A 27,692-nucleotide genomic window follows, 5' to 3' on the forward strand; every position below is an offset into this window, starting at 1 on the left:
AGAAAACCAACCAGTTTACACTCTGTGGACGGATTGAGTTCACCAACAATTCTACCTCATTGTGTCAGTTCAAAGCAGTAGTCACACTTAACACTATCTTCTGGTATTCTTCCGTCATGTCTGAAGTGTTATTATGTCTAAATGAAGAGCGTTGAACGGTCTCCAAAAACCTCTGGAGATATCCACATATCTGCTAAGATCTGAGTGAAGCTACAGAGGTCTCAGAAGATCTCTGAAAACTGCAAGAAGGCCTAAAGCAAGAAGGGAAGCAAGCAGGGACTATGTCGAAAGGTGAGACAGGAATGATTGGTGGGTACACTGAAGGGAAGGCTGTGTGGATACATGAATATTTGAGTGGATGGATGGAAGTATGTATGAAGAGATATACGTGTGGATGGATGAATGCGTGGATGGAGGACACACAAACTCTTGATCAACCAATATAAACAAATCAGAGTTACGTGAAACCTTAATTAAGTGACGATTAATAATGTACTAGTCCTAATTTTAGCCATAATTTTTAAAGGGGTGGAGGGGTAAGCCAGTGGAAGGCATCGGTCAGATGAGCAAAACCTCCCGTTGTCAGGAAACACTTGTCATGTTTCCTAACCAACCTTACCAAACATAACCTGAAGACCCACGTCAGGAAATACTTGTCATGTTTCCTGACAAACCCGACCTAACACAACGGTCCAAACCAACATTTATTCAATACATGTATACCTCCTTACCATGGTGACTGTATCATGGCATCACGTACCTCACCCTGAGTCTCGGGACAAGGACGCTTGTCGCTCTGGAGTCCTTAGTTTCCGTATCACGTCCTGTTCACATAATGCACAAACCACGAAGAGCCACAGAAAACACAGTAAAACATTATCACTGACAAACAAGGCAAACTAAGCCATTTAGAGCCATTCATTTATAAACAGGAAATTAAACCTGATATTAAATCCCCGGTGAAAAATCCGATTTTATTAAGTTACTAAAATAAAATAACTCATGAAGTTATTAACGTCGTTTAAAGAAAATAAACGAAACAGAACACAAGCGATTATGACATATTTTGCCAAAAAAAAAAAAAGAAAATTGGGATTCATCATATTTGTCGATAATACAGAAATTTGCATCGACACCATGCCTAACCCTTCTAGGGTAGGGTAGGTGCCTGAGGCCGAGCCTTTAGCTCATAAGACTGTCATTCCCATTTGCTCCCTTGGGGCGGGGATGGCAGACCAGAGAGGCCTAGCTTGTGGCTAGGCCTGGGGACAATTGGTCCCAAAGATGAGGAGGTACTTGTGCCTCCTCCCATGGGAGACTTAGGTCTCAGACACTCCCTAAAGAGGGAGCCAAGGCCGGGCCACCACTTGGACAAGGCCCGGGCCGGGAGAATACCGGCTAATCTTTAACTAACTACAGAAATTTGGATTCATCATAATTTCCGAAAATCACAGAAACTGGTTGGAAAAAAAATAGGGAATCATCATAATAGTCGAAAATAAAGAAACTGGTTGGGGGAAAAAATGGAAATCATCAAATTTGTCAGAAATAGAGAAACTGGTTTTTTTTTTTTGCTTATGACGTTTACTATAAAAACAGCAACTAGAAGTATAGAAACAATAAACAGAAAAAAAATATTTTCGAAACTATCTCTGCTATATTTTTAACAAGTCCAGAACGTGAATCACATTACTGATCTTCACACGACTGATGGATAATCATTGGATTATTATATATATATATATATATATATATATATATATATATATATATATATATATATAATGTCGTGCCGAATATGTAAAACTAGTCAATTAGCAAGAACTCATTTAAAATTAAGTCCTTTCCAAAACTTTCTCTTATACGTTTATAGATATATTTTTTTCATTAATGTTAATGTCAAAATTTTTAATTTTGCATCAAAAGAAACTCAGAAAACTTACCTAACCTTGTTATAACAAGAGCAATTTATTTTAGCCTAACCCAACTAAATATATTTTAGATTTGGTTACAATAATTTTATACTAAACAAATACAATGAAATATATTTTTTTCGTTAGGTTCAGAATGATTTTGGCGAAATTATGGCATACACAAATTTTCGTTTGTCCTATATGGCAAGATAAGTGTTGCTATTTAAGCCAAGATGGCAAGTTCTGCCTATTCGGCACGACATATATATATATATGTCGTGCCGAATAGGCAGAATTTGCGATCTTGGCTTAAATAGCAACGTTCATCTTGCCATATAGGACAAGTGAAAATTTGTGTATGCAATAATTTCGCCAAAATCATTCTGAATCTAACGAAAAAAACGTATTTCACTGTGTTTGTTTAGTATTAAATTACTGTAAACAAATCAAAAATATATTTAGTTCGGTTAGGCTAAAATAAATTGCTCTTGCTATAATAAGGTTAGGTAAGTTTTCTAAGATTCTTTTGGTGCAAAATTAAAAAATTTTACATTAACATTAATGAAAAAAATATATCTTTAAACGTATAAGAGAAAATTTTAGAACGGACTTAATTTTAAATGAGTTCTTGCTAATTGACCAGTTTTACATATTCGGCACGACATTATATATATATATATATATATATATATATATATATATATATATATATATATATATATATATATATATATATATATATATATATATATAGAAAGTGTCTAAACTCTTCCAAGAGTATCACTTTATTCTCTACATTTGTGTCTTGAAGAGAATTCCACAGTACGACTAAAAAAAAAAAACTCGGTTTTATTGAGTACAGCTGAGTACAGCTAGTTGAGTACAGCTGAGTACAGCTAGTTGAGTACAGCTGAGTACAGCTAGTTGAGTACAGCTAGTTGAATACAGCTAGTTGAATACAGTTGAGTACAACTAGGGTACAGCTAGTTGAGTACAGCTAGTTGAGTATAGCTAGTTGAGTATAGCTAGTTGAGTTGAGTACAGCTAGTTGAGTACAATTAGTTGGGCACAGTTAGAGTACAGCTAGCTGAGTTAAGTTCGTTGAGTACAGCTAGTTGGGGCTAGTTGAGTACAACTAGTTGAGTACTACTAGTTGAATACAGCTAGAGTACAGCTAGTTGAGTATAGCTAGTTGAGTACAGCTAGTTGATTACAGATAGTTGAGTACAGCTGCTAGTTGAATGCAGCTAGGAGGCGAGTATTTCTTTAGCTTTAGAGTTATCAGGAAGTGGAACAATCTGGAGAGTGAAGTAGTTTAGGCAGGATCTACATATAGCTTTAAGAAGAGGTACGATAAGGCTCTCGAACCGGGGAGAGTGACCTAGTAGCGATTAGCGGAGAGGCGGAACCAGAGTCTGTGATTCGACCCCTGGAACAACATATAGCCGAGTACACACACACACATCAGCGCCACGTAGAGATACATGTCTACGTTACCTGTCCTCTCCCGTAAACCCACACAAACCGGTGAAAAGAAATTAAAAGCAAACACCTGCAAGAAACACCTGTATTACACACCTGTGTCACTCACGTGTTCGAACCTCTCTGAAGAAGATACTCAAATAAGGGACGTAAACTAGCGTGAATTTGTAAAACTTAGTTGGCAATTTATCTACGTTAGTTGACGGGGTTGAAATGGGATTAAATGATCAATAATTGTGAAAAGGTGTATAAGTTCAGATTAAGACATTAATAAGGGCAGTTTTCACCATTACGCCGCCTCTTAGGACGGTAACGTGGCGAAAAGTGGCGAAATGTTTTCTTGTAGAGCCCTAGTATATCTCTTCACATATATTGCCAGAATTAATATATTAAGCAAAAGCATAATTTGTTACACAGTTTCAAGAGGTGGTATGACTGGACTTAAGAATCTAGAAACTCAGACGAAACAGGAATGAAGTGTTAGAAGTGAAGATTCAAAAATCTAAGTTTGTCTTCATATGGGAGATTTCTTACATAATGGATCAACTTTGTCATCCTTGATAAATTAGACACATGTACAACACTAGAGACTCTCCCATCGCGGGTTCTATCCCCGCCCGTGGTATGGTTTGTTTATTACCATCGTTTCATTACGATATCGTGAGTCAACACTTGGGTATCTGTCATGAGGAAACGTGTCTAATTTATGTACTTGTCGGTTCTCTGAAGCGTTCATCTACATGTCATCCTACTCTGTATGTTCTCCAGTGAACTTATGTCCATTTTGTAGTGAGGAGACCAAAACTGAGCACCATAATCTATGTGATGAATAAAACTGTAAATTAACTTTTGGACTCCTATACCACAGAGGCTGGAGGTTGTGAGGTCAAGTTCTACACAGACTGGAGGTTGTGAGGTCAAGTTCTACACAGACTGGAGGTTGTGAGGTCAAGTTCTACACAGACTGGAGGTTGTGAGGTCAAGTTCTACACAGACTGGAGGTTGTGAGGTCAAGTACTACACAGACTGGAGGGTGTGAGGTCAAGTACTACACAGACTGGAGGGTGTGAGGTCAAGTACTACACAGACTGGAGGTTGTGAGGTCAAGTACTACACAGACTGGAGGTTGCGAGGTCAAGTTCTACACAGACTGGAGGTTGTGAGGTCAAGTACTACACAGACTGGAGGTTGTGAGGTCAAGTTCTACACAGACTGGAGGTTGTGAGGTCAAGTACTACACAGACTGGAGGTTGTGAGATCAAGTACTACACAGACTGGAGGTTGTGAGGTCAAGTACTACACAGACTGGAGGTTGCGAGGTGAAGTTCTACACAGACTGGAGGTTGTGAGGTCAAGTTCTACACAGACTGGAGGTTGTGAGGTCAAGTTCTACACAGACTGGAGGTTGTGAGGTCAAGTTCTACACAGACTGGAGGTTGTGAGGTCAAGTACTACACAGACTGGAGGCTGTGAGGTCAAGTACTACACAGACTGGAGGGTGTGAGGTCAAGTACTACACAGACTGGAGGTTGTGAGGTCAAGTACTACACAGACTGGAGGTTGCGAGGTCAAGTTCTACACAGACTGGAGGTTGCGAGGTCAAGTTCTACACAGACTGGAGGTTGTGAGGTCAAGTACTACACAGACTGGAGGTTGTGAGGTCAAGTTCTACACAGACTGGAGGTTGTGAGGTCAAGTACTACACAGACTGGAGGTTGTGAGATCAAGTACTACACAGACTGGAGGTTGTGAGGTCAAGTACTACACAGACTGGAGGTTGCGAGGTCAAGTTCTACACAGACTGGAGGTTGTGAGGTCAAGTACTACACAGACTGGAGGTTGTGAGGTCAAGTTCTACACAGACTGGAGATTGTGAGGTCAAGTACTACACAGACTGGAGGTTGTGAGGTCAAGTACTACACAGACTGGAGGGTGTGAGGTCAAGTACTACAAAGGCTAGAGATTGTGGGAAAATTTGTGGAATCAATAATTGCCGAGGCAGTTCGTAGCCACCTTGAAAAGCATAAATTAATCAACGAATCTCAGCATGGTTTTACAAAGGGGCGTTCCTGCCTTACGAATTTATTAACTTTTTTCACTAAGGTATTTGAGGAGGTAGATCATGGTAATGAATATGATACTGTGTATATGGACTTCAGTATGTGTTACTTCAGACTTAATATCCGTTTTTATGCAACAGTTCAAGCGATCTCGGACATACAATGCCACCCCACCCCCCTTCCCGATACTTCTGTCTACTTGGAACAATTTAAAACCCTGAATGTGACATTCCGTAGGCATGTCCCGACTTTTTGAATTAAACCATGTCTCAGTTAAGGCAAATACATCAATGTTACCTGCACTAGCAACTAATCTCAACTCGTCCATCTTATTCCTAGCACTACGGCTATTAGCATAATAAACATTGAAAGACTCTCCTTTCTCTTTACCCTTCCTGCTCATTTCTGTTTTTCTACAAAACCTATTACTGTCCTTATCACCTAGTGTCACTGGCTTTTCAATACCTACCTCGTTCTGCTTATTACTATTTTCCCTAGAACTCATAATATTACTACACTGGGACTTCACTGTTTTCCTGACAAAACCCTTACCACTATTTCTAGTTTAAAGACCTAACAGCTCCCCCCACTGCGTTGGCCAGTGCTCCCACCCCACACCTAGATAAGTGAACCCCATCCCTGGCATACATGTCATTACTGCCATAGAAGAGGTCCCAGTTGTCAATGAATGTTACCGCATTTTCCTTACAGTATTTGTCCAGCCAGCAATTGACGCCAATTGCTCTGGACAACCATTCATTTCCAACTCCTCTCCTTGGCAAAATGCCACATATGACAGGTTTCCCACCCTTCCTCCTAATTATCTCTATTGCTGACCTATACCTGCTAATCAGGTCCTCACTCCTACGTCTGCCAACATCGTTGCCTCCAGCACTGAGACAGATAATAGGATTGCTCCCATTACCTCTCATGTCATCCAGACGACTAACAATATCCTTCATCCCAGCCCCAGGAAAACACACTCTCTGCCTCCTACTCCTATCCTTCAAGCAGAATGCCCTATCCATGTACCTAATCTAGCTATCCCCAACAACAACAATATTTTTACCATCCTTGGTGTCGTCCGTCGTGATGCTCCCAGTAGTCGACTCACATTCGTCAGGTAGCATTACACCACTTGTGGAATTCTTCAAGACGTTCTCGATGGTCTTCGTTGGGGTTTCTAGGGATGTCTCACTCACGTCTGCCAATGCTTCCTTGGTGCTCGTTGTGGCATTCCCAGTAGAACACTCACATTCGTCAGGTAGCATGGAGAATGGGTTGGAAATTTCCACGGTAGTCTTCTGGTTTCTCGTTGTTTCTGCCTCTCCAACCGTTTTCTTGATCCTCAGCTTGGTTGCATGTTGCCCGGCCACTGACCAAGCTCCCCTCTTAACCTGGCGACTCACAACAGGAGGATTACTGCGAATCCTCTTGTTCTCCTCCGTTAATCGCCGTATCTCCAGCTTAGCAACTCTGAGCTCTTCTCTCAGCTGCTGGTAAAGTTGCTCAAGAGAGGGCATCCTGGTTCAGATTCACAGAGAGCACACAAACAGGTCTTCACAGAGCTTAGTACACGTCACCACTGTCACGACACCTTCCTTGGTGTCGTTCGTCGTGACGTTCCCAGTAGTCGACTCACATTCGTCGGGTAGCACTGAGAATGTATTAGATGTTTCCACAACAGTTTCCACAGCAGTCTCTTTCTTTATCGTTTCCACCTTTCCATTCGTCTTCTTGATCGTCAACTTCGTTCCTTGCTGTCCAGCCACTGACCAGTTTCCCTTCTTGACCTGAGGACTCAAAACAGGAGGACTACTACGAATCTTCTTGTTTTCCTCAGTCAGTCGCCGAATCTCCATCTTCGCCATCCTCAATTCTTCTTTAAGCTGTTGGTAAAGTTGCTCGATGGAGGGCATCTTGGTTCAGTCCGTAGAGAGCACACTCGATACGTCCTCACTGAGCTAAGTACACATCAGGTTGGATAAATACATGAGTGGATGTGGGTGGGTGTGAGTTGGACCTGATAGCTTGTGCTACCAGGTCGGTTGCCATGTTCCTCCCTTAAGTCAATGTGACCTGACCTGACTAGGTTGGGTGCATTGGCTTAAGCCGGTAGAAGACTTGGACCTGCCTCGCATGGGCCAATAGGCCTGCTGCAGTGTTCCTTCGTTATGTTCTTAAATTACGAGAAAATAGACAAATATAAGAATCCACTTGTAGACAAGATTGAGTAGACTAAATGGACATAAATCTTCAGTTAGACTATGTAGACTTGGTTAATTATCTATAGCTCTGGTAAGCAAATAATATATATACATACTGGTATTATTATTATTTTAGTATTATTATTATTATTATTATTATTATTATTATTATTATTATATTCAGAAGAAAGAGCAGTACAACACTTCGCTATGAACTGTAATTCTTGTGTGAACTTCATGTTATTTATATTTGTTTCTATGACACGAGTCGTGTTCAACATCCTCTCTGTCGTGGCCTTCCTGTAGAGACATCACTGAAGACGGCGCTGCTCATAGTGATCTCCATGATGCTGGGAGCGTTGCTGTCATCCCTGGATATCGTACCCCCTCTCGACAACGACAGAAGGTTGGTAGACCATAATGTGTACTCAATATTGTTTTTAAAAGTAACTCTACACCCACTGTGAGGGATTTTATCACTCTCAACGGGGTTTTATTACGGATTAGTTAAAATTTCGGAATGCTGTATCGCCTAAAACCTGTTCTTGAAATCAAGGAAGCCTGTGACAAAGTTTGTGACTTGATAATGAGTCAAGGATGGATCGAGGCGTCGTATATTTTCGTCTCTTAGGTTTCTATTTTTAATGACTTGGCTGCGGTGGATGCCATGGGGACTGAGTTATCGAAAACCCCAAAACACACACACACACACACACACACACACACACACACACACACACACACACACACACACACACACACACACACACACACAGACCTTTATTCACTCTGCCTGAGGTATTCCCAGCAAGTGAGCACGTCTCCTGTGTTATCTCAGTGCTTAACAGAATAGGGAATAGCATATGGAGGTACATATAAAAATGGGAACTATGGCTATAGTTTACTTAATAACATAAAAGGGCTAAAATACAACATATCCTGATGAACATTTACATAATATAACAATTGAGCTACGAGACTTATTACCAGGGGGAAGGTAGATGTTATCAGTAACACAGACTAGTACTCACTCTTAATTCACCGACCTGCTGACCGAGATTCCCAATGCGTGGTCCACTACACACGCGGCTGTCCAGAGCTCTCGCTCCCCCGGATCTGTCACCAACAACCTCCTTGCTCAGCTGTTCCCTGAGCTTATATGGTGGTCAAAGTACCTCTCCACAATTGGGTGTGCACCACGTGTTACGACCTGACGCCGAGGTCTGACGCCATCAAGAACAAAAGACCTCAGACGTGGGCGTGACTACCCGACATTTGCCAAGGCAGGTGTGACCATATAATTAAGTCTCCCTAGAGACCTCACAAGCCCATCTGAACTGCATCACAACACATATATGTATATATAACTCAATTGTGGGACCCATAGCCTCGGAGTGGGTAAAAATGCTTCGAAAAAAAATATTTGAAATTCTTCCTTAAGCCATTTGAATATTCCACTTCCCCTATCACCCCATCTTTTGTTTTTTACTAATAGGTATATTACATAATATAGTACACAAGACTTAAAAAATACATACCTGGAGGTTACCTGGAGGTTATTCCGGGGATCAACGCCCCCGCGGCTGGTACAAAGATGGCATATACAGTACATGAGGTTTGAGGGATACATTTCAAGTACATATTGCTACATGTTTGTCACAGATTACAATGCGAAAATCTCATTCAGTTCTGCAGTTGGGGCACGTACCCAGGATACAGCAGGCATTACCCCTCTGTACCACAGGGCTGAGTCGCTGGAACAGAAAACTAGCCATCCTGGGAATCCTAGTATCCCTGATGAGTCTTTTGCTTAGCTTCTTAAGGAACTTGCATTCACTGTTTCCGCATGGGCCAAGGGTCTCTGAGCCTATGCGAACAAATATATAATGATGGGCAAGTTCACCGTATTATCTAGACTTTTGGGACCCCCTGAAGCTGTTAGCTGCCCCCTTCTTCTCTGATGTATTGGAATTAGCTATCAGCCAATGTGGATGCACATGTTTAGTCCCACACCACCTGCTTGCCGTGTGTCAGGCTTAAGGGCGATGTCATCTAGACGCTTTTGGCTGCCATCAGCTACCATTTGAGGTGGCTCCCTTATTGGTGGGCATCTGGCTGTTGTGAGGCTCCCCTTGATGATCTTGTTAGCCTCTTCATGCTCTGCCATCCTTCCCTCGGATCTACGGCTATCAAGACCATGAGACACAAATCTGTCTTCCGATTAACTGCCGCAAATACACCGATGTTCGGCGAGAATAGGGGGCGGCAAGGCAAAGGGCAACACCGATGGGGATGGCCTGTGTGTCGAGATGTGTGCCAAGGGAGGGGTTGGGGACAGCCAACAGGAAGTCCCCTGCATGAGTAGCTCTCACTGTTACAAGGACGAGGGCTCTGTCCTTCCTTGACACACTGAAGCACTGTTGAGGCTGTATTCTCCACTATTGGATCATCCCAGTGTGACTAGTTGTTGGGGAAGATTAGGTTTGGTTTCAGATCCCGTTAGATTATCCCTGAGTGTGTCTCCGTCCTGCTACAGGTCCACTGGATGCAACACAAGAGGATAGGAAAACAGGTAGTGCCATCTGTGATGCCTTCCAGACACCAATACTTCCTAATCTGACTGGAATCTAATATATATATATATATATAACGTATTTAGAGAAAACTCAGTATTATTATTTTTCATGATCGTGTTTTAATAGAATTAACGGGAATAAATGTCTTAAATTTCTGTCACTGGTCAAAATTTTATTTAGTCAAATTTAATTATTCGAAAATGTTGAAAATAATTTTGTTTACCAAAGTTTGGAGATAAAACTGGCTAATCATCTTCTCTTTCCCTTTCCTTCACGCCCACATCTTTCTTTTTTTCTCTTCCTCTCCTTGTTAATGCTCTTCCTTATCTTTTTCCTTCTTCCTTCCTTTCTTCATTTTCCTATTATCCTTCTTTTCCCCCATCCACTCCCTTTCCCCCCTTCTTCCTCCTCCCTTGTTCGAACAACTCCTTTTTCTTTCCCTCCTTCCATCTTGTCTCCCCTCACCCAGAGAGCCGCTGACCCACGCTGACCTGGAGGGGGAACAGATACCTTCCTTCCCTCTGGACACCCACAGTCACCCAGGTACTCACCTAGTTGTAATTGCAGGGGTCGAGCCATAGCTCCTGGCTCCGCCTCTTCACTGGCCGCTACTCGGTCACTCTTACCGATTACATTAACAAAAACTCAACAAAAAACTTGATGTAATTAACTCTCTGCTGTGGAAAAAACGGTTTATACATTTACTTGCCAAAAAAAATTACATTATGAAAATTTATAATTGCAAATATGTTAAACTGCTTATTTAATGACATGTTTTAATATTATTTTTTAATTTCTGATTTTTTTTGTATTTGTGCACGTTTGTGTGCGCGCGTGGTGTGCACAGATGAGATTACTGAGGCACGGCAGGAGGTGCAGGAGGTTCGGGTGCTGTGCTGGGTGCTGACCACGCCAACCTCACACTTGAGCAAGGCAGTGCACGTCAGGGCCACCTGGGGTTCACGCTGTGACAAACTTATTTTTATCAGCTCAAAGAATGGTTAGTGGCTCTCGTGGTTGCCTCTTTAATGGGGGGGGGAAGAATGGTTAAATAGGGGGGAAGGATGGTTTAAAGCCTATTGAGTACATGACGGTCATTAAAACTGCATGTCACCTCTTCACCACCAGTCAAAAACACTTGAATCCGTAAAACATAGATTAAACTCGCAGTCTATTTATCCTGCGACTCTCATTTATCTATATCAATATAAGTAACATTGGAGGTTACAATTATAACCTTAATTTTTAAAAGAATAGACCGGTTAGCCAGCGGAAGGCCTCGGTCAGATGGCCAAATGCTCCAGATGCGGGTCATCATGTAACTAAAACCCGCGTCAGGAAACACTTGTCCACTTTCCTGACAAACCTTACCTAATATATATCAATATGCTGATGATTCGCTACAATTTATTATTCTAACAATGCACAAAAATTTTATCCCATAATTGTCAGTTTAATTTTGGGAAATATTGGGAGAGATCAAATTTAGTATTTATATTAATCCTCATTTTGATAGTCTTGACTAATATTGGATTCAACTTCAAACTTAGTAGTGTTATACTTTTGGTCCAGAATTTAATTGAATGTTAATTATTCTTTTTTTTTAATATCAATAATGCTCTCTCCTGTCAATGTTAAGAATTAAAATTAATCTAAATTCTGGCGCTCTAATAATGTATAGCTTCTAATACTATATCTAGCCCTCACAGACACAAACCATACCACGGGCGGGGATTGAACTCGCGGTGAGTGAGTCGTAAAAGTGACAGACACAGTTGTGTTTACTCTGTAAATATACACGACATCCCAAGGAAGGTATAGCAAAAATGACCTTTATTACTAGGACGTTTCAGCTACTCGAAACGTAGAGCTAATAAAACTTTCCTTTTACCGTACCGTCAGCTACGACATACTTCATCTTAATACGTGAAGCTTCTCTAGATACATATTCGAAAGCTCTAATTTTTAAATACATGGCTGTCTTCCAAGCTCTCAGTGACCTGAATTGTTTTCTGGTTTGCTCCCATTTCCCTATTCAGGGCTTAATAATGGTTCAGTCTGAGCTGAAACGTTATTTTTCATTTTAGGGTGTGAGGCTACTGTGAATTGTCTAGCCACAGTGTTTTGGATCTAATTTTTAGTGGTTAAGATAGCTTAAACCTCAGACAATGAGCTCGGGTCTGTCACTGTGGGTGTTAATGTAGACTCTGGTGGTGATAGTGGTAGGCAAGCGTGATTGCGATGATGTGTATTCAATCCCACGTACAATGAGTTTACACCCATGGAGGTGGGTGACAATGATGGTTGTGTTGGTGACAGTTTTAGTGGTGGACACAAGTGGGGGTCGTGATGAGGGACACTCACATTCTCAGACACTGAACTTGGAGCCATCGATGTGGGTGTCGGTGAGGGAAGACAGGTCCTATGGGGAAAAACCAAGGCAGCCTTGACCCACGCCTACAACCTCTACCTTGAAGACTACGACTGGTTCTTCAAGGCTGATGACGACACGTGAGTTCCTCTCAACACAGCCTCCTGGTATAATTATGTAGTTTAACATTATCATCATAGTTGTTATACATCTCCTGGGGAATGGGAAGTAATCAGGTTTGGTCTAAGGGGATTATCGTTCTAGTTTCTTGGATTAATGGTCTAGACCAGTTTAAGGCAGTCCGCCTCTTGAAGGGTAGTTGGTTAAAAATAACTGAGTGTTCTACTTTGAGAGGAAGCAGTTATTAATAGTTATCCTTCCATTAGCATCATAAATTAATCCGCCTGCCACCAAGTGGCAGGCGGATTAATTTATGATGCTAATAGACCTATGAAGTTGATTTATGAGGTGGTGGCAGGCTAACCTATTAGCTACCACCTGTCCATCCATTAACCAGCCTGTCACTACCAATCCATCCATCAATCAGCCCTGTCACTACCAATCCATCCATCAACCCGCCTGTCACTACCAATCCATCCACCAACCCGCCTGTCACTACCAATCCATCCACCAACCCGCCTGTCACTACCAATCCATCCACCAACCCGCCTGTCACTACCAATCCATCCACCAACCCGCCTGTCACTACCAATCCATCCATCAACCTGCCACTACCAATTCGCCATGTGTTCATACTGAGTTTTACTCACTCCGTTGCGTTTGCATGGGTCGAGACGCAGCTCTTGGCTCCGCTTCTTACATTACCTTCATCAGGGTCACCGATTTCTGGCCTCTTGGGAATTATCATATCTACTCCCGAAACTGTGCATAAATCTATATTTCCTCATTCTCAAATTCTAGTCATCAACCCGCCTATCTAACACATCTACTCAACTTTCTCAAGAACCTGCTTTCCACTGTCATCTACCTGTCACAGCTAATCACAATCACCAACAATCCTGTTAATTGTAAACTGTCTATCACTTAGGTACGCTGTTATGGAGAATTTGCGGTATATGTTGGCTATCTACGACCCAAACTTTCCCATTTACTTTGGATCAAGATTCAAACTGTTTACTAAGCAAGGTTACATGAGTGGAGGTGAGTGTAGGTGACAGTATAAATGAGTCAGAGTGTAGGTGACAGTATAAATGAGTCAGAGTGTAGGTGACAGTATAAATGAGTCAGAGTGTAGATGACAGTATAAATGAGTCAGAGTGTAGGTGACAGTATAAATGAGTCAGAGTGTAGGTGACAGTATAAATGAGTCAGAGTGCAGGTGAGTATTTTTAAGTGTGAGAGTGACTTAGAATGAGTGCCTGTACGTACGTTGGTAGACCAACGTACCAACAAGCGTGAGAGTCTGCAAGAGTGCGTGAGAGTATGAGAGTGCAAGAGTACGAGAGTATGAGTTAATTAACAGTGCGAGTGAGAGTAACAGCGTGAGTGGAGGTGTGTGAGAGCGTGTACTATTCATGTACTCCCGTGTACTCCCCTATACACTCTACTTTCCTCCCTCATTTCCTGTCTGAGGACACAGGAGGCGGCTACGTACTCAGCAGAGAGGCACTGAAGCAGTTCATCGAAGTGTCGTTACCAAACAAGAAGCTGTGTAAGGGAGATACTAACACTGGTGCCGAGGACGCGGAACTGGGTCAGTGAAGTGATTTACAATTACAACACAATATAAATGTTCAAACCAGAAATATATTATTTTATTGCTATTAATAATAATATTAATACTATAATAATGATAAATTATTATTATTGACAATATTAATACTGTATTATCGCTACATTATATTATTGCTATTACTAATAATATTAATACTATATTATTGATAATAATTAAATGATTTATTAATATAGTATTAATATTGTTATTAAGAGCAATAAAATAATAATAATAATAATAATAATAATAATAATAATTTTATTATATAGCTATTATTAGCAATATTAATACTATATTATTCATGGGGAAGTGTTAAACCCATAGGGGTCATAGATGGTCTGGGAAGTGGGAGGTAATTAAGATCCGATAAAAGAGCAGGTTAGCGCCATTTCCTTGGATCCTGAACTCTTTTACCCAGCATCGAGGCAACACCCGCTTGAGGGAAGATGAGGAATGAACAGAGTGAAGAAGAACGGATGATAACATTAGAGAAAATAAGAGAGAACAATTAAACGGTTCAGAACCATAATATACTGACACAGAATGGTGCAGAATGGTGCAGAATGGTGCAGAATGGTGCAGAATGGTGTAGAATGGTACAGAATGGTGCAGAATGGTACAGAATGGTACAGAATGGTACAGAATGGTACAGAATGGTACACAATGGTACAACATGGTACATAATATGACATTATATTAAAGAATGATTCAGAGAGTAACAGAAGCGAATAAAATGATAAAGAACAAAACAATTGGAATAACAGAAGAAGGTGTAAGAGGGTGTTGCATAGATGTGATTGTGTAGTCAGTGCTGTGAATAACTTTTATAGGAAAGGTAACTGGACAAGATTATATCAGTGACTGGTTGCAGGAAAGTGTCTGGACATTATAATCAGTGACTGGTTGCAGGAAAGTGTATGGGCGACGTAATAATTAGTGACTGGTTGCAGGAAAGTGTATGGACGACCTAATAATCAGTGACTGGTTGCAGGAAAGCGTCTGGACGACATTATAATCAGTGACTGGTTGCAGGAAAGTGTCTGGACGACATTATAATCAGTGGCTGGTTGCATGAAAGTGTCTGAACGGCACTATAATCAGTGACTGGTTGCAGGAAAGTGTTTGGACAACATCGGAGTGGTTGCTGGTGATTCCCGTGACAGCTATGGACGGGGTCGCTTCTTCCCCTTCACACCAGTCACTCACCTTTTCGGGCTGGTGCCAGACTGGTATCTCGACTACGTCTACTACAAACCAGACATGGTATCTCACCTCACCACTACTTGGTCACCTCAAAATTATTCCCCCTCCAGCTTTGTCCCCTAATATAAATAACCCGCACATAGGAGAGCGGAACTTATGACGACGTTTCGGTCGGACTTGACCATTCACAAGTCGCACTAGTCTTTTTGTTCTCTTGTCTTTATCCTGTTCGTCTTTCACCTACTACTACTTCTACAATACTACTACTACTACCATTATTGTTACTATTACTACCTCTACTACTACTGCTACTATTACTATTACTGCTACTACTGTACTACTACTAAAACTACTGTTACTAGTTACAATGACGATTTAATATGTAATATAACTGTATCAAATACAATTCACTCCTATCACAACATAATAGAAGTACAGTTACGTATGAACAGGGCTCCGGACCAGCAAAATGTGAGCAGTCATGAAGGTCTCTTCACGAAATTCAATTTCAATAACAAAAACATACAATGGGATCAAGTAAAAGATGTCCTAAATGAAACAAGCTGGGAAGATATCCTAAACAACACGGATCCGAACATTTGTCTTGAAAAAAAGAATTCTGTGGTTCTTAAGATCTGCTCAAGACACATTCCATTAAGAAAAAGAAAGAGAAGATGTAAACTAGAAAGAGAGAGACGTTCCCTATACAGACGAAGGCGAAGAGTCACAGAGCTGCTGAGTGGGGTCAATATATCTGAAATACAAAGGGAGGCACTAGTCAAAGAAATTGCAAATATCGAACTTAAGCTGAAGGAATCTTATAGGAGACAATCACAGGAAGAAATAAAAGCCATAAAGGAAATTGAAAAAAAATCCAAAATACTTCTTCTCTTATGCAAAATATAAGGGAAAAACAACATCCAGTATTGGGCCCCTGATTAGGCGGGATGGGACATACACAGATGATAGCCAAGAAATGGGTGAGATACTAAAGTCCCAATATGACTCAGTGTTCAGCGAGCCGCTGCCCACTCTATGGGTCGACAATCCAAATGAATTCTTTATAAACGAAAGCCAAAATTTGGTCATCCCAAAAATCTCGGATATTATTCTAACTCCACAAGACTTTGAAGAGGCAATTAATGACGGCACACATAAGTTCGATAAGGCACCTAAACTACTGGGAACGGTTGAAGGTGCTTTGTCTGTATTCTCTCGAATGCAGGCAAGAGAGATACATGATAATATACACTTGGAAGGTCCTGGGAGGGATTGGTACCAAACTTGCACACGAAAATCACTCCATATGAAAGCAAAAGACTCGGCAGGAGATGCAACATTCCCCCGATGAAAAGCAGGGGCGCCACAGGTACACTGAGAGACAACACAATAAGTGTCCGGGGCCCAAGACTGTTCAATTGCCTCCCAGCATACATAAGGGGGATTACCAATAGACCCCCTGCTGTCTTCAAGAAGGGACGGGACAGGCAACTAAAGTCAGTACCTGACCAACCGGGCTATGGTTCGTATGTCAGCTTGCGTGCGGCCAGCAGTAACAGCCTGGTTGATCAGACCCTGATCCACCATGAGGCCTGGTCTCAGACCGGGCCACGGGGGCGTTGACCCCCGAAACCCTCTCCAGGTAAACTCCATGTAAATTACTAAAACTACTGTTGCTACTATTACTACTATTACTGTTACTATTACTACTACTACTACTACTACTACTACTACTACTACTACCACCAGCGCAGGTCTAATGACGCTATATGTGGTAAGGGAGGTGATACTAAGGATATCTACCTTGAGGGAATTCCGGGGATCAACGCCCCCTGGCACACTATGTCAGTTTGAGCTAAGAAATCACTGAGTCTATGAAAAATGTGGATTTTTCGAATCTTAAACTGAGATGATGATATGTAGCTGAGATGCCTTTCAGAGTCTTAAACAACCTTGCTTTTGCAAAGAAATTTCCCGGCGACTGGTCCAGGTTAAATGTTAAGTAACTAGTTACTAACGATCTGAATATTTCGTAACTTATTTTTTTTTGTAATAATCGACTCTGGAAATCTACTGACGTGGTCGAGTTGACAAGTGATGACTCTTCGACGGGTGTCTAAGGGCGAAACATCTGCCGTTCTGAACTTGACATTTCGAACTTCTGAACGTCATTTTTCCAAAGCATATTAAAGTAAATATTTATAAAGTTCCAATGTGTAAAAATTAATGCATACATCCGGTGATGAAAGTGCGTCATCAGGAGTAGGCTTCCTATTGATCTACTTTTTATGAGTTCTGAGAGTAGCCCGGTTGACTTTGCATGGCTAATCAGGCTGTTGCTGCTGCTGGTCGTCTGACCCACATATCCACCACAGCCTGGTTGTTCTGGCGCCTGTTGAAGATACTTGTCCAGTTTCCTATTGAAAACTTCTTCAATTGTCCCAGCAGTGTTTCTGATCTTCTGGTAATATGTTGAATAATCTGGAATTTGTTGGCTAGGCTTGCTAATTTAGCTTGTTAATCTGTCCTCAGGGACTTAACTGCTGTTCGGACTCTGCCGTGGCCTTCCACTACGTGGACAGCCACCTGATGTACCAGCTGGAGTACCTCCTGTACCACCTGAGGCCCCACGGAGTCTATCACAGACTGCCTGACCCAGCACCGCTACCACCAGACACTAAGAGTATCCCCTTTCAGGTAAGTCTCCTTCCATCACCCGTGTGTCTACGAACTGGCAGACTTAAGGAAGACACTCTCTACGAAAGCAAAAGACTCGGCAGACGATGCAACATCCCCCCAATGAAAAGCAGGGGTGTCACTAACACGTTAAGAGACTACACAATAAGTGTCAGGGGCCCAAGACTGTTCAACTGCCTCCCAGCATACATAATGGGGATTACCAATAGACCCCTGGCTGTCTTCATGCAGGCACTGAACAAGCACCTAAAGTCGGTACCTGACCAGCCGGGCTGTGGCTCGTACGTTGGATTGCGTGCAGCCAGCAGTAACAACCTGGTTGATCAGGCCCTGATCCACCATGAGGCCTGGTCGCAGACCGGGCCTCGGGGTCGTTGACCCCCTGAACTCTCTCCAGGTAAACTCCAGGTAAACACGAAGATACCTTCACGAATTCAGCTTCTTATTTAGTAACTACGAGAGCTAGTGTTATTGCTAAGGTAAATACTGTAATAAAGTTGGTAGAATTACCGACATTATGTAAAGTAAAAGGACACAAGTGCAACTAATGTGACATTTTATTGTGGCAACGTTTCGCTCTCCAGGAGCTTTATCAAGCCATTACAAACAATACATGGACACAGAGGGTATATATAGGCTCAGAGTGAGGTGCAATACTAGTGGTAGTAGTAGTAGTAGTGACATAAGTTGTAGTAGTAGTAGTAATACAATATGGTAGAATAATTAATTTGCACATGAGTAAAAGGATATAAAAGCTATTACTTGGGTAACATAAAAATAGGTTGGACAAATATAGACTGGATAGAGGCAGCCTGTTTCAGTGTTCACTCTCTGTAATGTGCTTTGTGTAGTATAACAGGAGAGACTATGTGATGGCAGGGTTTACTGTTTTTAGGAGGATTCTTGCTAAGACTTCAGAGATGGTGAAGCTGCCGTTGTTTTGTTTAATTGTATTCGAAACAGCGACCAGTGCTGATTCAAGGCACTTGCGTCTGCGGAAATTAGTTTCTTTGATCACTAATTGGGCGTCCCTGAATTTCATAAGATGATTGGTGGAATTTCGGTGTTGTACACAGGCGTTGTTCAAGTTATCGTTCCTACAGGCGCAATTGTGTTCATTGAGGCGGGTGTCGAGGTTTCTTGCTGTTTCACCTACGTAAATCTTGTCACAGCCTCTACAGGGTATAGTGTAAACTCCTGCGTTGACTGGTTCGTGGTGCTTTGATTTTGTCCTGGTTAGATCCTTTATTGAAGTGCTAGAAGCGATGGCGACTCTGGTGTTAGCTTGTGAAAGTACTTTTGAGACGTTCAGTGCAACCTGGCTGTTGGGAAGAATTATAACTTTGTTGGGAGTGGTGTTGGTGCGTGGAGAATGATCTGAAGAGCTCTTTTCTTGCAGTCTTTGATGAAAAAGGAAGGAAAATGTAACTCCGTGAATGTTTGGTAAATATGTACATTCCTCGTCAAGAAACTCAGGACTACAAATTCGGTATGCTCTTAGGAAAAACCCGATGATGATGCCTCTTTTGGTCTTGGTATCTTGACTGGAATAGAAGTGTGTGAGATCATTTTTATTGGTAGGTTTCCGATAAACTTGAAATCTTAGGTTGTTGTCTACTTTGTGAATGAGGACGTCGAGGAAAGGTAGCTTGTCATTGAACTCTTCTAGTGTAAACTGGATCGCCGGTTCAACTGCGTTGAGCCTTGCCTGAAGATTCCGTACATCAAAACGTTTGGGAGTTATTATGAGGACGTCGTCCACGTAACGTAACCAAGTGACGCTTGAAGGGATGATGTTGGCGAAGTGTTCGGACTCTAGGTGTTCCATGTATAAGTTGGCTAGGACGGCACTGATGGGGGACCCCATTCCCATGCCATAGGTTTGTTTGTAGAGCTTGTTATTGAAAGAAAAACAGTTGAAATTAACACAGAGTTCAATCAAGTCAACAAAATCTCCGGGAGGTAGAGGAAGATTAAGGTCCTGATTGACTTTACGTCGTAGAACCACGATGGCTTTTGTGGTAGGTACTTTTGTGAAGAGGGAAGTCACGTCCAAACTGCTTAGTTTCTTGTTACGGATGGAGAGGTTTCGGATGCGGTTGAGAAGGTCGCCTGAGTGTTTAAGATGAACGGGGCTGATGGTCCCCAGAAGGCAGGAAAGATGCTTGGCAAGAACTCCGGCTAGTTTGTGTGGAGCACTGCCTATTCCTGACGTGATTGGTCTGAGAGGAATATTGTGTTTATGGGTCTTGGGTAAACCATACATGTGTGCTGGTTTAGGGTTGCTTGGTAACAAGTACAGAAGTTTCTTCCCTTCTCTAGTGCGTTTGAGTATTTGTCTGGTTTTGTATAGAAAATCTTTGGTGAGCGTCTCCCACTGTTGAGTGCTGATGGGTTCGTATGTAGATTGATCATTCAAAAGGTCCATCATTTTAGTGTTGTAGTCACTGGTGTTGAGTATGACGACTCCACCTCCTTTGTCGGCGGTGGTGACGATAATGTTGGGGTCGTTGGCGAGGTCCTTAAGGGCAGTGATGTATCGTCTAGAAAGATTAGAAGAAGAAAATTCACATTAAATCTGCAGTGAGAAGGCCCTGTATATAACCCTTCTGGGAGTTGCTGTCACTGTGTCTATGGTTCCTGGTAACTAGATTGAGTTGATAGTTAGGTTTGCGTATGTTGGTGGTAAATTTGAGTCCCAGACTCAGTGCTTGTTTCTCGTAGTCAGTTAAGGTGCGTGGCGACAAGTTGTTTATCAGGGATTCGCGTCCCATTTCCTTCCATCGACTGTTAGTGCAGAGGTACTGAAGTTTGAGATTGAGTTTTATCTTCTGTTGGAGGTTAGCTGTGGTGACTGTGCTGAGAATATGCTCAGCGGTGTGTTGGTTAATCTGAAGATTGGCCCCCATATTCCTTGCAGTTTCAAAGGTTTTCTTAGCGATGTTAGAAAGTTCTTCGGCACATTCAGTTAAGTAAGCTTGGGTAGCTGGAGAGAAGGGGTGCTTGGAGTTGGAGAGTTGTGCAGGAGTAGACTTAGGGATCATCTCTGCCAGGCAATCTTGTAGGAAGTTGTGTCTGTTGCGATAGCTGTGAAACCTATTTTTATGTTACCCAAGTAATAGCTTTTATATCCTTTTACTCATGTACGAATTAATTGCTTTACCATGTTGTATTACTACTACTACTACAACTTAGGTCACTACTACTACTACTACTACTACCACCACCACTAGTATTGCACCTCACTCAGAGCCTATATATACCCTGTGTCCATTATTGAAGCACTGAAGACATCTATTGAGGAACAAAACGCGTGGGCCTCGGTAGACAACATCTCAAAGATCCCCAACGCCACATCAATGCTAAAGATTACATTCTCAGACATCTCCATGGCTGCCCAAGCTCTCTCTGACGGTCTGGCCATCTCATATTACCACATTCACCCAAGTCATATAGAACAAGAACGTTTCACATACATCTCCCACTGCTGGACCTGCTACTCCTATAATCACACCACCAAGGACTGCCCCATCAAGAATAAGAAGTTTTGTTCAAAATGTGGGAATGATGGACATGATTTCAGATCCTGCACCATTACTACAACACCAACATGTCTTAACTGCAAGGGTAATCATCATACCCTTGCAGCTAAGTGCCCACTCAGGAAAGAAATCATATTGAAGAAAACTAAAGTTCTGAAGAAAACCTCCAATTCACCGACATATGCTGCAATAACCAAACCACAAACCGACGCCATCAAGACTCTACACGCTAATCTACAGGCACCATCGCCCAGCAACTCCCTCTCTCCACTTCCCGACGGTGCTCCTTCCAAGGTGCTGTACTGCATGGTGTATGCACACCTTGCAAACGCAGCAAGCCCCGGCACTTTCAACACCACTATTAACGAACTATTCCGTCTGAACAACATGCCTGCCTTCAATTTTCCGGAATCCACACCTTCAGAAGACATCCTCAAGATCCTTCCCAACGTCCTGAACTTTACTGCACCTACAGACCTGTCTCCTGCCCAAGCAACTGCTCCTGTAACTTCTATAACCACTTCCACCGCTGACAACGTTGATCAAGTTGCCTCAACCACCGCCTCCCACCTCTCCCAGCCTGCTGTTACACAACCATTACACCTCACAGCTGCTCCTGTCGAACCTCAGTCACCTGCTACCACCATTGTAGATTCTCCCAGTGAATCCACTCCAGAAGAGGAAGATAACGACGACTCCAGTAAACCCTCATGGGAAAACCTTACCTTTTACCACCCAAGTTCTTGAGTTCATCAAGCCTCTACGTTTCACCTTCAGCAACAAGGCTAAATTATACCACCTATCTAGAAGCAGCTTCAAAAAGTTTGAAAATGGCTCCATTGCTAACCTGCCTCCTCAGTTACTCCTATAACTCCCATATGTGTTCTACCCTCTGATGTGACCTAGCCTGCTGCCAGCTACTCAAGATTCAAGACTTCAACTACAACAAGTTCAATGCAACAGTCCCTGCTATTCCTGTTCTCAAGTCTGCCCCACGATCGCCTTAGCTGCTGGGTTAAGCCCTGGCTCTATTTCTCTTACTAAGAACACTCCTCTCCAGAGCTATTCTTCATCTGTCCCGTCTTCCCCGCTCATCCCATTGGGATCTTACCTAAACTTGTTTGCTTTTTGCTTGTATTGTTTGTAATGGCTTGATAAAGCTCCTGGAGAGCGAAACGTTGCCACAATAAATGTCACATTAGTTGCACTTGTGTCCTTTTACTTTACAAGGTAAATACTGTCGTGTTTTTCTATACAAAGGTCAATTATAGGTCCTTACTATGAAAAAGCCTCATTTGCAACATTATACATACATAGATAGAGTGTGTATGGGACAGTTTTTAGATTTATTGAGCATTTTGTTTCAAGGTTTCATTTCAGCAGAGCTGGAGTTGCTATCACTCAAGTAATATATTGATAAACAGAGCTAGGAGTGACGGCAGACTTAGGAGGGTCAGAACCTAAGTCCCGGCTACACGAGCCTGGTGAGTACACACACACACACACACACACACACAGTAGCGGCCAGTGAAGAGGCGGGGCCAGGAGCTATGAATCGACCCCTGCAACCACAACTAGGTGAGTACACACACACATTCATGTAAACACCTAAACGCACGAACACACCACATATACGGTAATGTACACACGAACGCGCACACATACAAGGGCATACAAATGCATGTATACAGGTACACTTTTAATATGTTCATACATACATACACGTCACAAGAGAGCACTCATACATATGAACTTGTACAATCAGGAGTAAATTATATTTAAGAGATATGTGAGAGTTTTATGGGAAAAACAGGTGAGTATTTTTTTCTATTTACCCATAGTGAGAGATAACGGGAGATAACAGAGAGAGAGAGAGAGAGAGAGAGAGAGAGAGAGAGAGAGAGAGAGAGAGAGAGAGAGAGAGAGAGAGAGAGAGAGAGAGAGAGAGAGAGAGAGAAACTTGTATATGTAAAAATTTTGTCATCTTACTTAATGGAAGAGACAATACAAAGATGGTGGTTGATCCAAGAAAATGGATCAAACCTAATTATCGGATCAAACCTAATTATCTCCCATTCACTTTCGGATTTATCGCTGCCCCCCACGAATACTACTACTACTACTAATAATAATAAAATAACAACAACAACAACAACTACTACTACTACTATTAATGCTTCAGGCACTGAGGAAGGTGGCTGGCAGTGGATGGGTAGCGGCTGCGACCGAGCGTCCACAGCAAGTCAACCACGAAGAACAAAAATATATGAATGCTGTCGATTAATAAAAACTTACAGTGAACTGTTCATTTTATTCAGAGAGAGAGAGAGAGAGAGAGAGAGAGAGAGAGAGAGAGAGAGAGAGAGATACGGGCCAGTCCTCTGACACAAGTAAATTCCTTTACCAATCACATCCCATGGGAGGGTGTAAAATACGCCCCCCCCAATGAAAATAAACCCCAGTATTCAGACTATCCAGATTATTGTGAATCAGGATAATCAAATAAAGCCAAGTCGAGTGGCTTATTTCCATTGAATTTTTTTTTTTTTTTTTTTTTTTTTTTTTTTTTTTTTTTTTTTTGGAGACGCTACCCTCATGACACAACCAATAATGATCGACTATCTTCTAGGTACATATTTACCTGTAGGAGAGCAAGAGTAGAATTTGTTAAGAGACATGCCCATAACCAACAGCTCATGATTTGATCCGGGTTCTCTCGGATTAATTGGGTTCGAGAACATTTAATTCGGTTTAATAAACTGGGATAAGCCAATAAAGCCTTGTCATTACACTGCCTGGCTTATTTCCATTGCCCCTCAAGGGACGTTCCTTGACGCTGGTGAAGGGCTCTTGATCTAGGGAATTGGATCTGTGCTCCGGTTCCCTGAATTGAGGCTGAATACCTTCCACCCCCCCTATGCGCTGTATAATCCTATGGGTTTAGCGCTCCCCCGTGATTATAATAATTATTTCCACTGCGGTAATTTAATCCTCTCCCCTAGGTTGTGACACACACCAGTCGCCTAGCATCCAGGTACCTACTTACTGCTAGGTGAAGAGGGACGTTGCCTAGCAGGCCATGGTGCCCCATGGCCTGGTAGGTAACACTCGCTTTACACGCTGAGTGTTCGTGGATCGATCCCCGGCAAGGATGTAAACATTGGGCGTGTTTCCTTATACCTGTTACCCGTTCACCTAGCAAGCAAGTAGGTACCTGGGTGTTAGTCGACTGGTGTAGTCGCATCTTGGTGGACAAGTTTTAGGGCCCCAGTGGAAATAACAGACAGTCCCTCGATGACACACTGCCTTTCTTGGGTTACCTTGGGTTGCTAACCCTCCGGGGTTAAAAATTGGAACAATATCTTATCATACCCCGGGTTCGATTCCTGGTCGATACATAAATCTTTTGTGGCCTGGTGGCAAAAGGTCTCGCTTCACACGGTGAGGGTCCGGGTTCGATTCCCGGCAAAGGGGTTGAAACACTGGGCGTTTCCTTACACTGGTTGTCCATGTTCACCCATCAGTAAAATGGGTACCTGGGTGTTAGTGTACTGGTGTGGGTCGCATCCTGGGAGATAACTGACCTAATTTGCCCGAAATGCTCAGCATAACAAGCGGCTTTCTATATAGTAGTATGTCACTGATGTCAGCTATGGTCTGTATATCTTGTACATGTACCTGTAGAAGTAAAGATATTATTATTATTATTATTATTATTATTATTATTATATTATCATACACTAATAAATAGACATAATATTGAGGTGAGGTAGCGGAGTTACACTGATGATTATTATATAACGTTCTCTCTGATCTATCATTACTAAAGAAAATGTTATCATTACTCAGGGGGTAAACTACAGAAGAATTGTAGAACGACACTCCTTTCACATGCTTTAATGCATAAATTGCCTTCAGTCGCTCTCAAATGGCAAATATTTGCTCAAAAAGTTATTGGCCTACTGTCTTTTTTTTTAATTATTATTATTAAAGATTCACCGGTATTCTCCCGGCCCGGGCCTTTTCCAAGTGGTGGCCCGGCCTTGGCTCCCTGTCTAGGAAATGTCCGAGACCTAAATCTCCCATGGGAGGAAGTACAAGGACCCCTTAATCTTTGGGACCAACTGTCCCCAGGCCTAGACACATTCCCCGCCCTCACGGGGCTCGTAGGGATAAGTTAGGCCTCTCTGGTCTGCCATCCCCGCCCCAAGGGGGCTAATGGGAATGACAGTCTTGTGAGCTGTAAGCTCTGGCTCAGGTACCTACCCTGCCCTAGAAGGGCTGGGTATGGTGTCGATCTTTTTTTTTTAAATTTCTGGAAAGTAAATTACTGACCTATATGCAGACCTACATCATATACTGCTATGTATAATAATCTATGTAACTATTTGTGCATACCTTAATAAACCTATTAATGAAAAGATTTTCACAGTAAGCATTCAACAACACAATTATTGTTTTACAATCCCCCTCAAAAATGCTAAGAGCCCCGATTTTTTTTTTTTGCATTTATGGGCGGCTGCATATTGCAAATATTTTTTTGTAAAAATTTACTAACTTCGTTTTTTTTGGGAGGGCGATGAAACTTGAGGTAAATCAAGATAAATCTTATCCATATCTATCCGAGACCAGTATGGATTGGGTAGCACCCACAAGTACGGTGCTACTAATTAATTGTGGACTGTATAGATTATATTAGTTTAGCTAGGATACACCTGGATACATCCGTATTTGTACATAATCCCACTACTTACCAGATGTTCTCTGGTGGTCACTTGATGTAGCTGGATCACTCGTAACCTACTCATTTTCGGTGTCCTGCTACACCGACACGATTCTCATTCCAGCAGGACGAGGTATCCGCTGGTTTGTCCTGCTTTAGACGTCGTGACTCAAGGAGTTTCCCTTTCCTCGTCTCGTTAACAACGAGGTCTAGCGTGTTCACTCGGAGCAAACGACTTATTTCACTTCACATATTCTCTTAACTTAGCGTTATTATCCTTAATTACATTACAATTCACAAGACGATCTAATGACTCAAATTATTATACACATTAGAGATCACTTCATTAAGATCTGAGACCGATGAGTGATGATTAAACCAAGGGTAATTTTCCCGGGGCTCAGTCCAGGACGACGCGTCAGTCACCCCCGGTCCTACCCGTAATCACCTTTTACCACTCTATTATCGTGGTCCCGTAAATCACGTTCCCTCACTCTCCATTAGGAACAGTCACGACACTTCCTATTACGAAATGAGGCCTATATTAATCCTTAGGCCGCCGTGAATGCCAATTTCGTGGAATATTGATCGAATTGTTTTTTAACCCCAGAGGGTTAGCCACTTGTCTGATTCACATTGGGGTCCTCAGTCTTGACCCCCAGGATGCTTGCTGGGTGAATGGGACAACAGGTATAAGGAAACACGCTCAATGTTTTCCCCCTTGCCGGGGATCGAACCACAGATACTCAGTGTAACGAGGGCGTTGCCTACCAGGCCACGGGCCACCGTAAAGATTGATACAAACAGTATTTGGTGTTTCCAGTCGGTCACCCATCCAAGCACTAACCAAACCCAACGTTGCTTAGATTCGCTGATCAGACGAGAAGTGGTGCAGTCAACGAGGTATGGCCGTTGACATTTAACATTAATGTGGGCATTCGTCCAGACATCAATTGAACGTTGCTTTATTTATAGAGACTGATCAAAATAATTTTGACCTGACCAATTTGGCCAAGAGTGTTGCCAAATCAATTTTTTCTTATTATATTTTTGATTCATTTATTTGTTGCCAAAATTTCTCCAGATTTTTTTCCATCAATACCTGATTTTACAAAAATGTATGAAATCTGACGAAAAATAAAATAAATAAGATTAAATCCTGTAATACACCTCACCAGTCACT

General features: G+C 42.1%; 1 protein-coding gene and 1 pseudogene across 1 annotated transcript; one reads left to right on the plus strand and one right to left on the minus strand.

The window, feature by feature from the left end:
- LOC128702921 (glycoprotein-N-acetylgalactosamine 3-beta-galactosyltransferase 1) lies at positions 1 to 24,113 on the plus strand. Its single transcript, XM_070102588.1, has 10 exons — positions 1 to 291; positions 7,969 to 8,068; positions 10,708 to 10,781; positions 11,086 to 11,238; positions 12,611 to 12,749; positions 13,658 to 13,770; positions 14,210 to 14,323; positions 15,459 to 15,607; positions 18,080 to 18,244; positions 23,969 to 24,113. Exons 1-10 carry the CDS (start codon positions 282 to 284, stop codon positions 24,068 to 24,070), a joined length of 1,119 nt encoding a protein of 372 aa, XP_069958689.1. The 5' UTR covers positions 1 to 281; the 3' UTR covers positions 24,071 to 24,113.
- Positions 24,114 to 27,307: 3,194 nt separating this feature from the next.
- On the minus strand, positions 27,308 to 27,426 carry LOC128702941 (5S ribosomal RNA; annotated as a pseudogene).
- Positions 27,427 to 27,692: the final 266 nt, after the last annotated feature.

This window comes from Cherax quadricarinatus, chromosome 82 (genome assembly GCF_038502225.1).
Source record: "Cherax quadricarinatus isolate ZL_2023a chromosome 82, ASM3850222v1, whole genome shotgun sequence".
Classification (NCBI taxonomy): Eukaryota; Metazoa; Arthropoda; class Malacostraca; order Decapoda; family Parastacidae; genus Cherax; species Cherax quadricarinatus.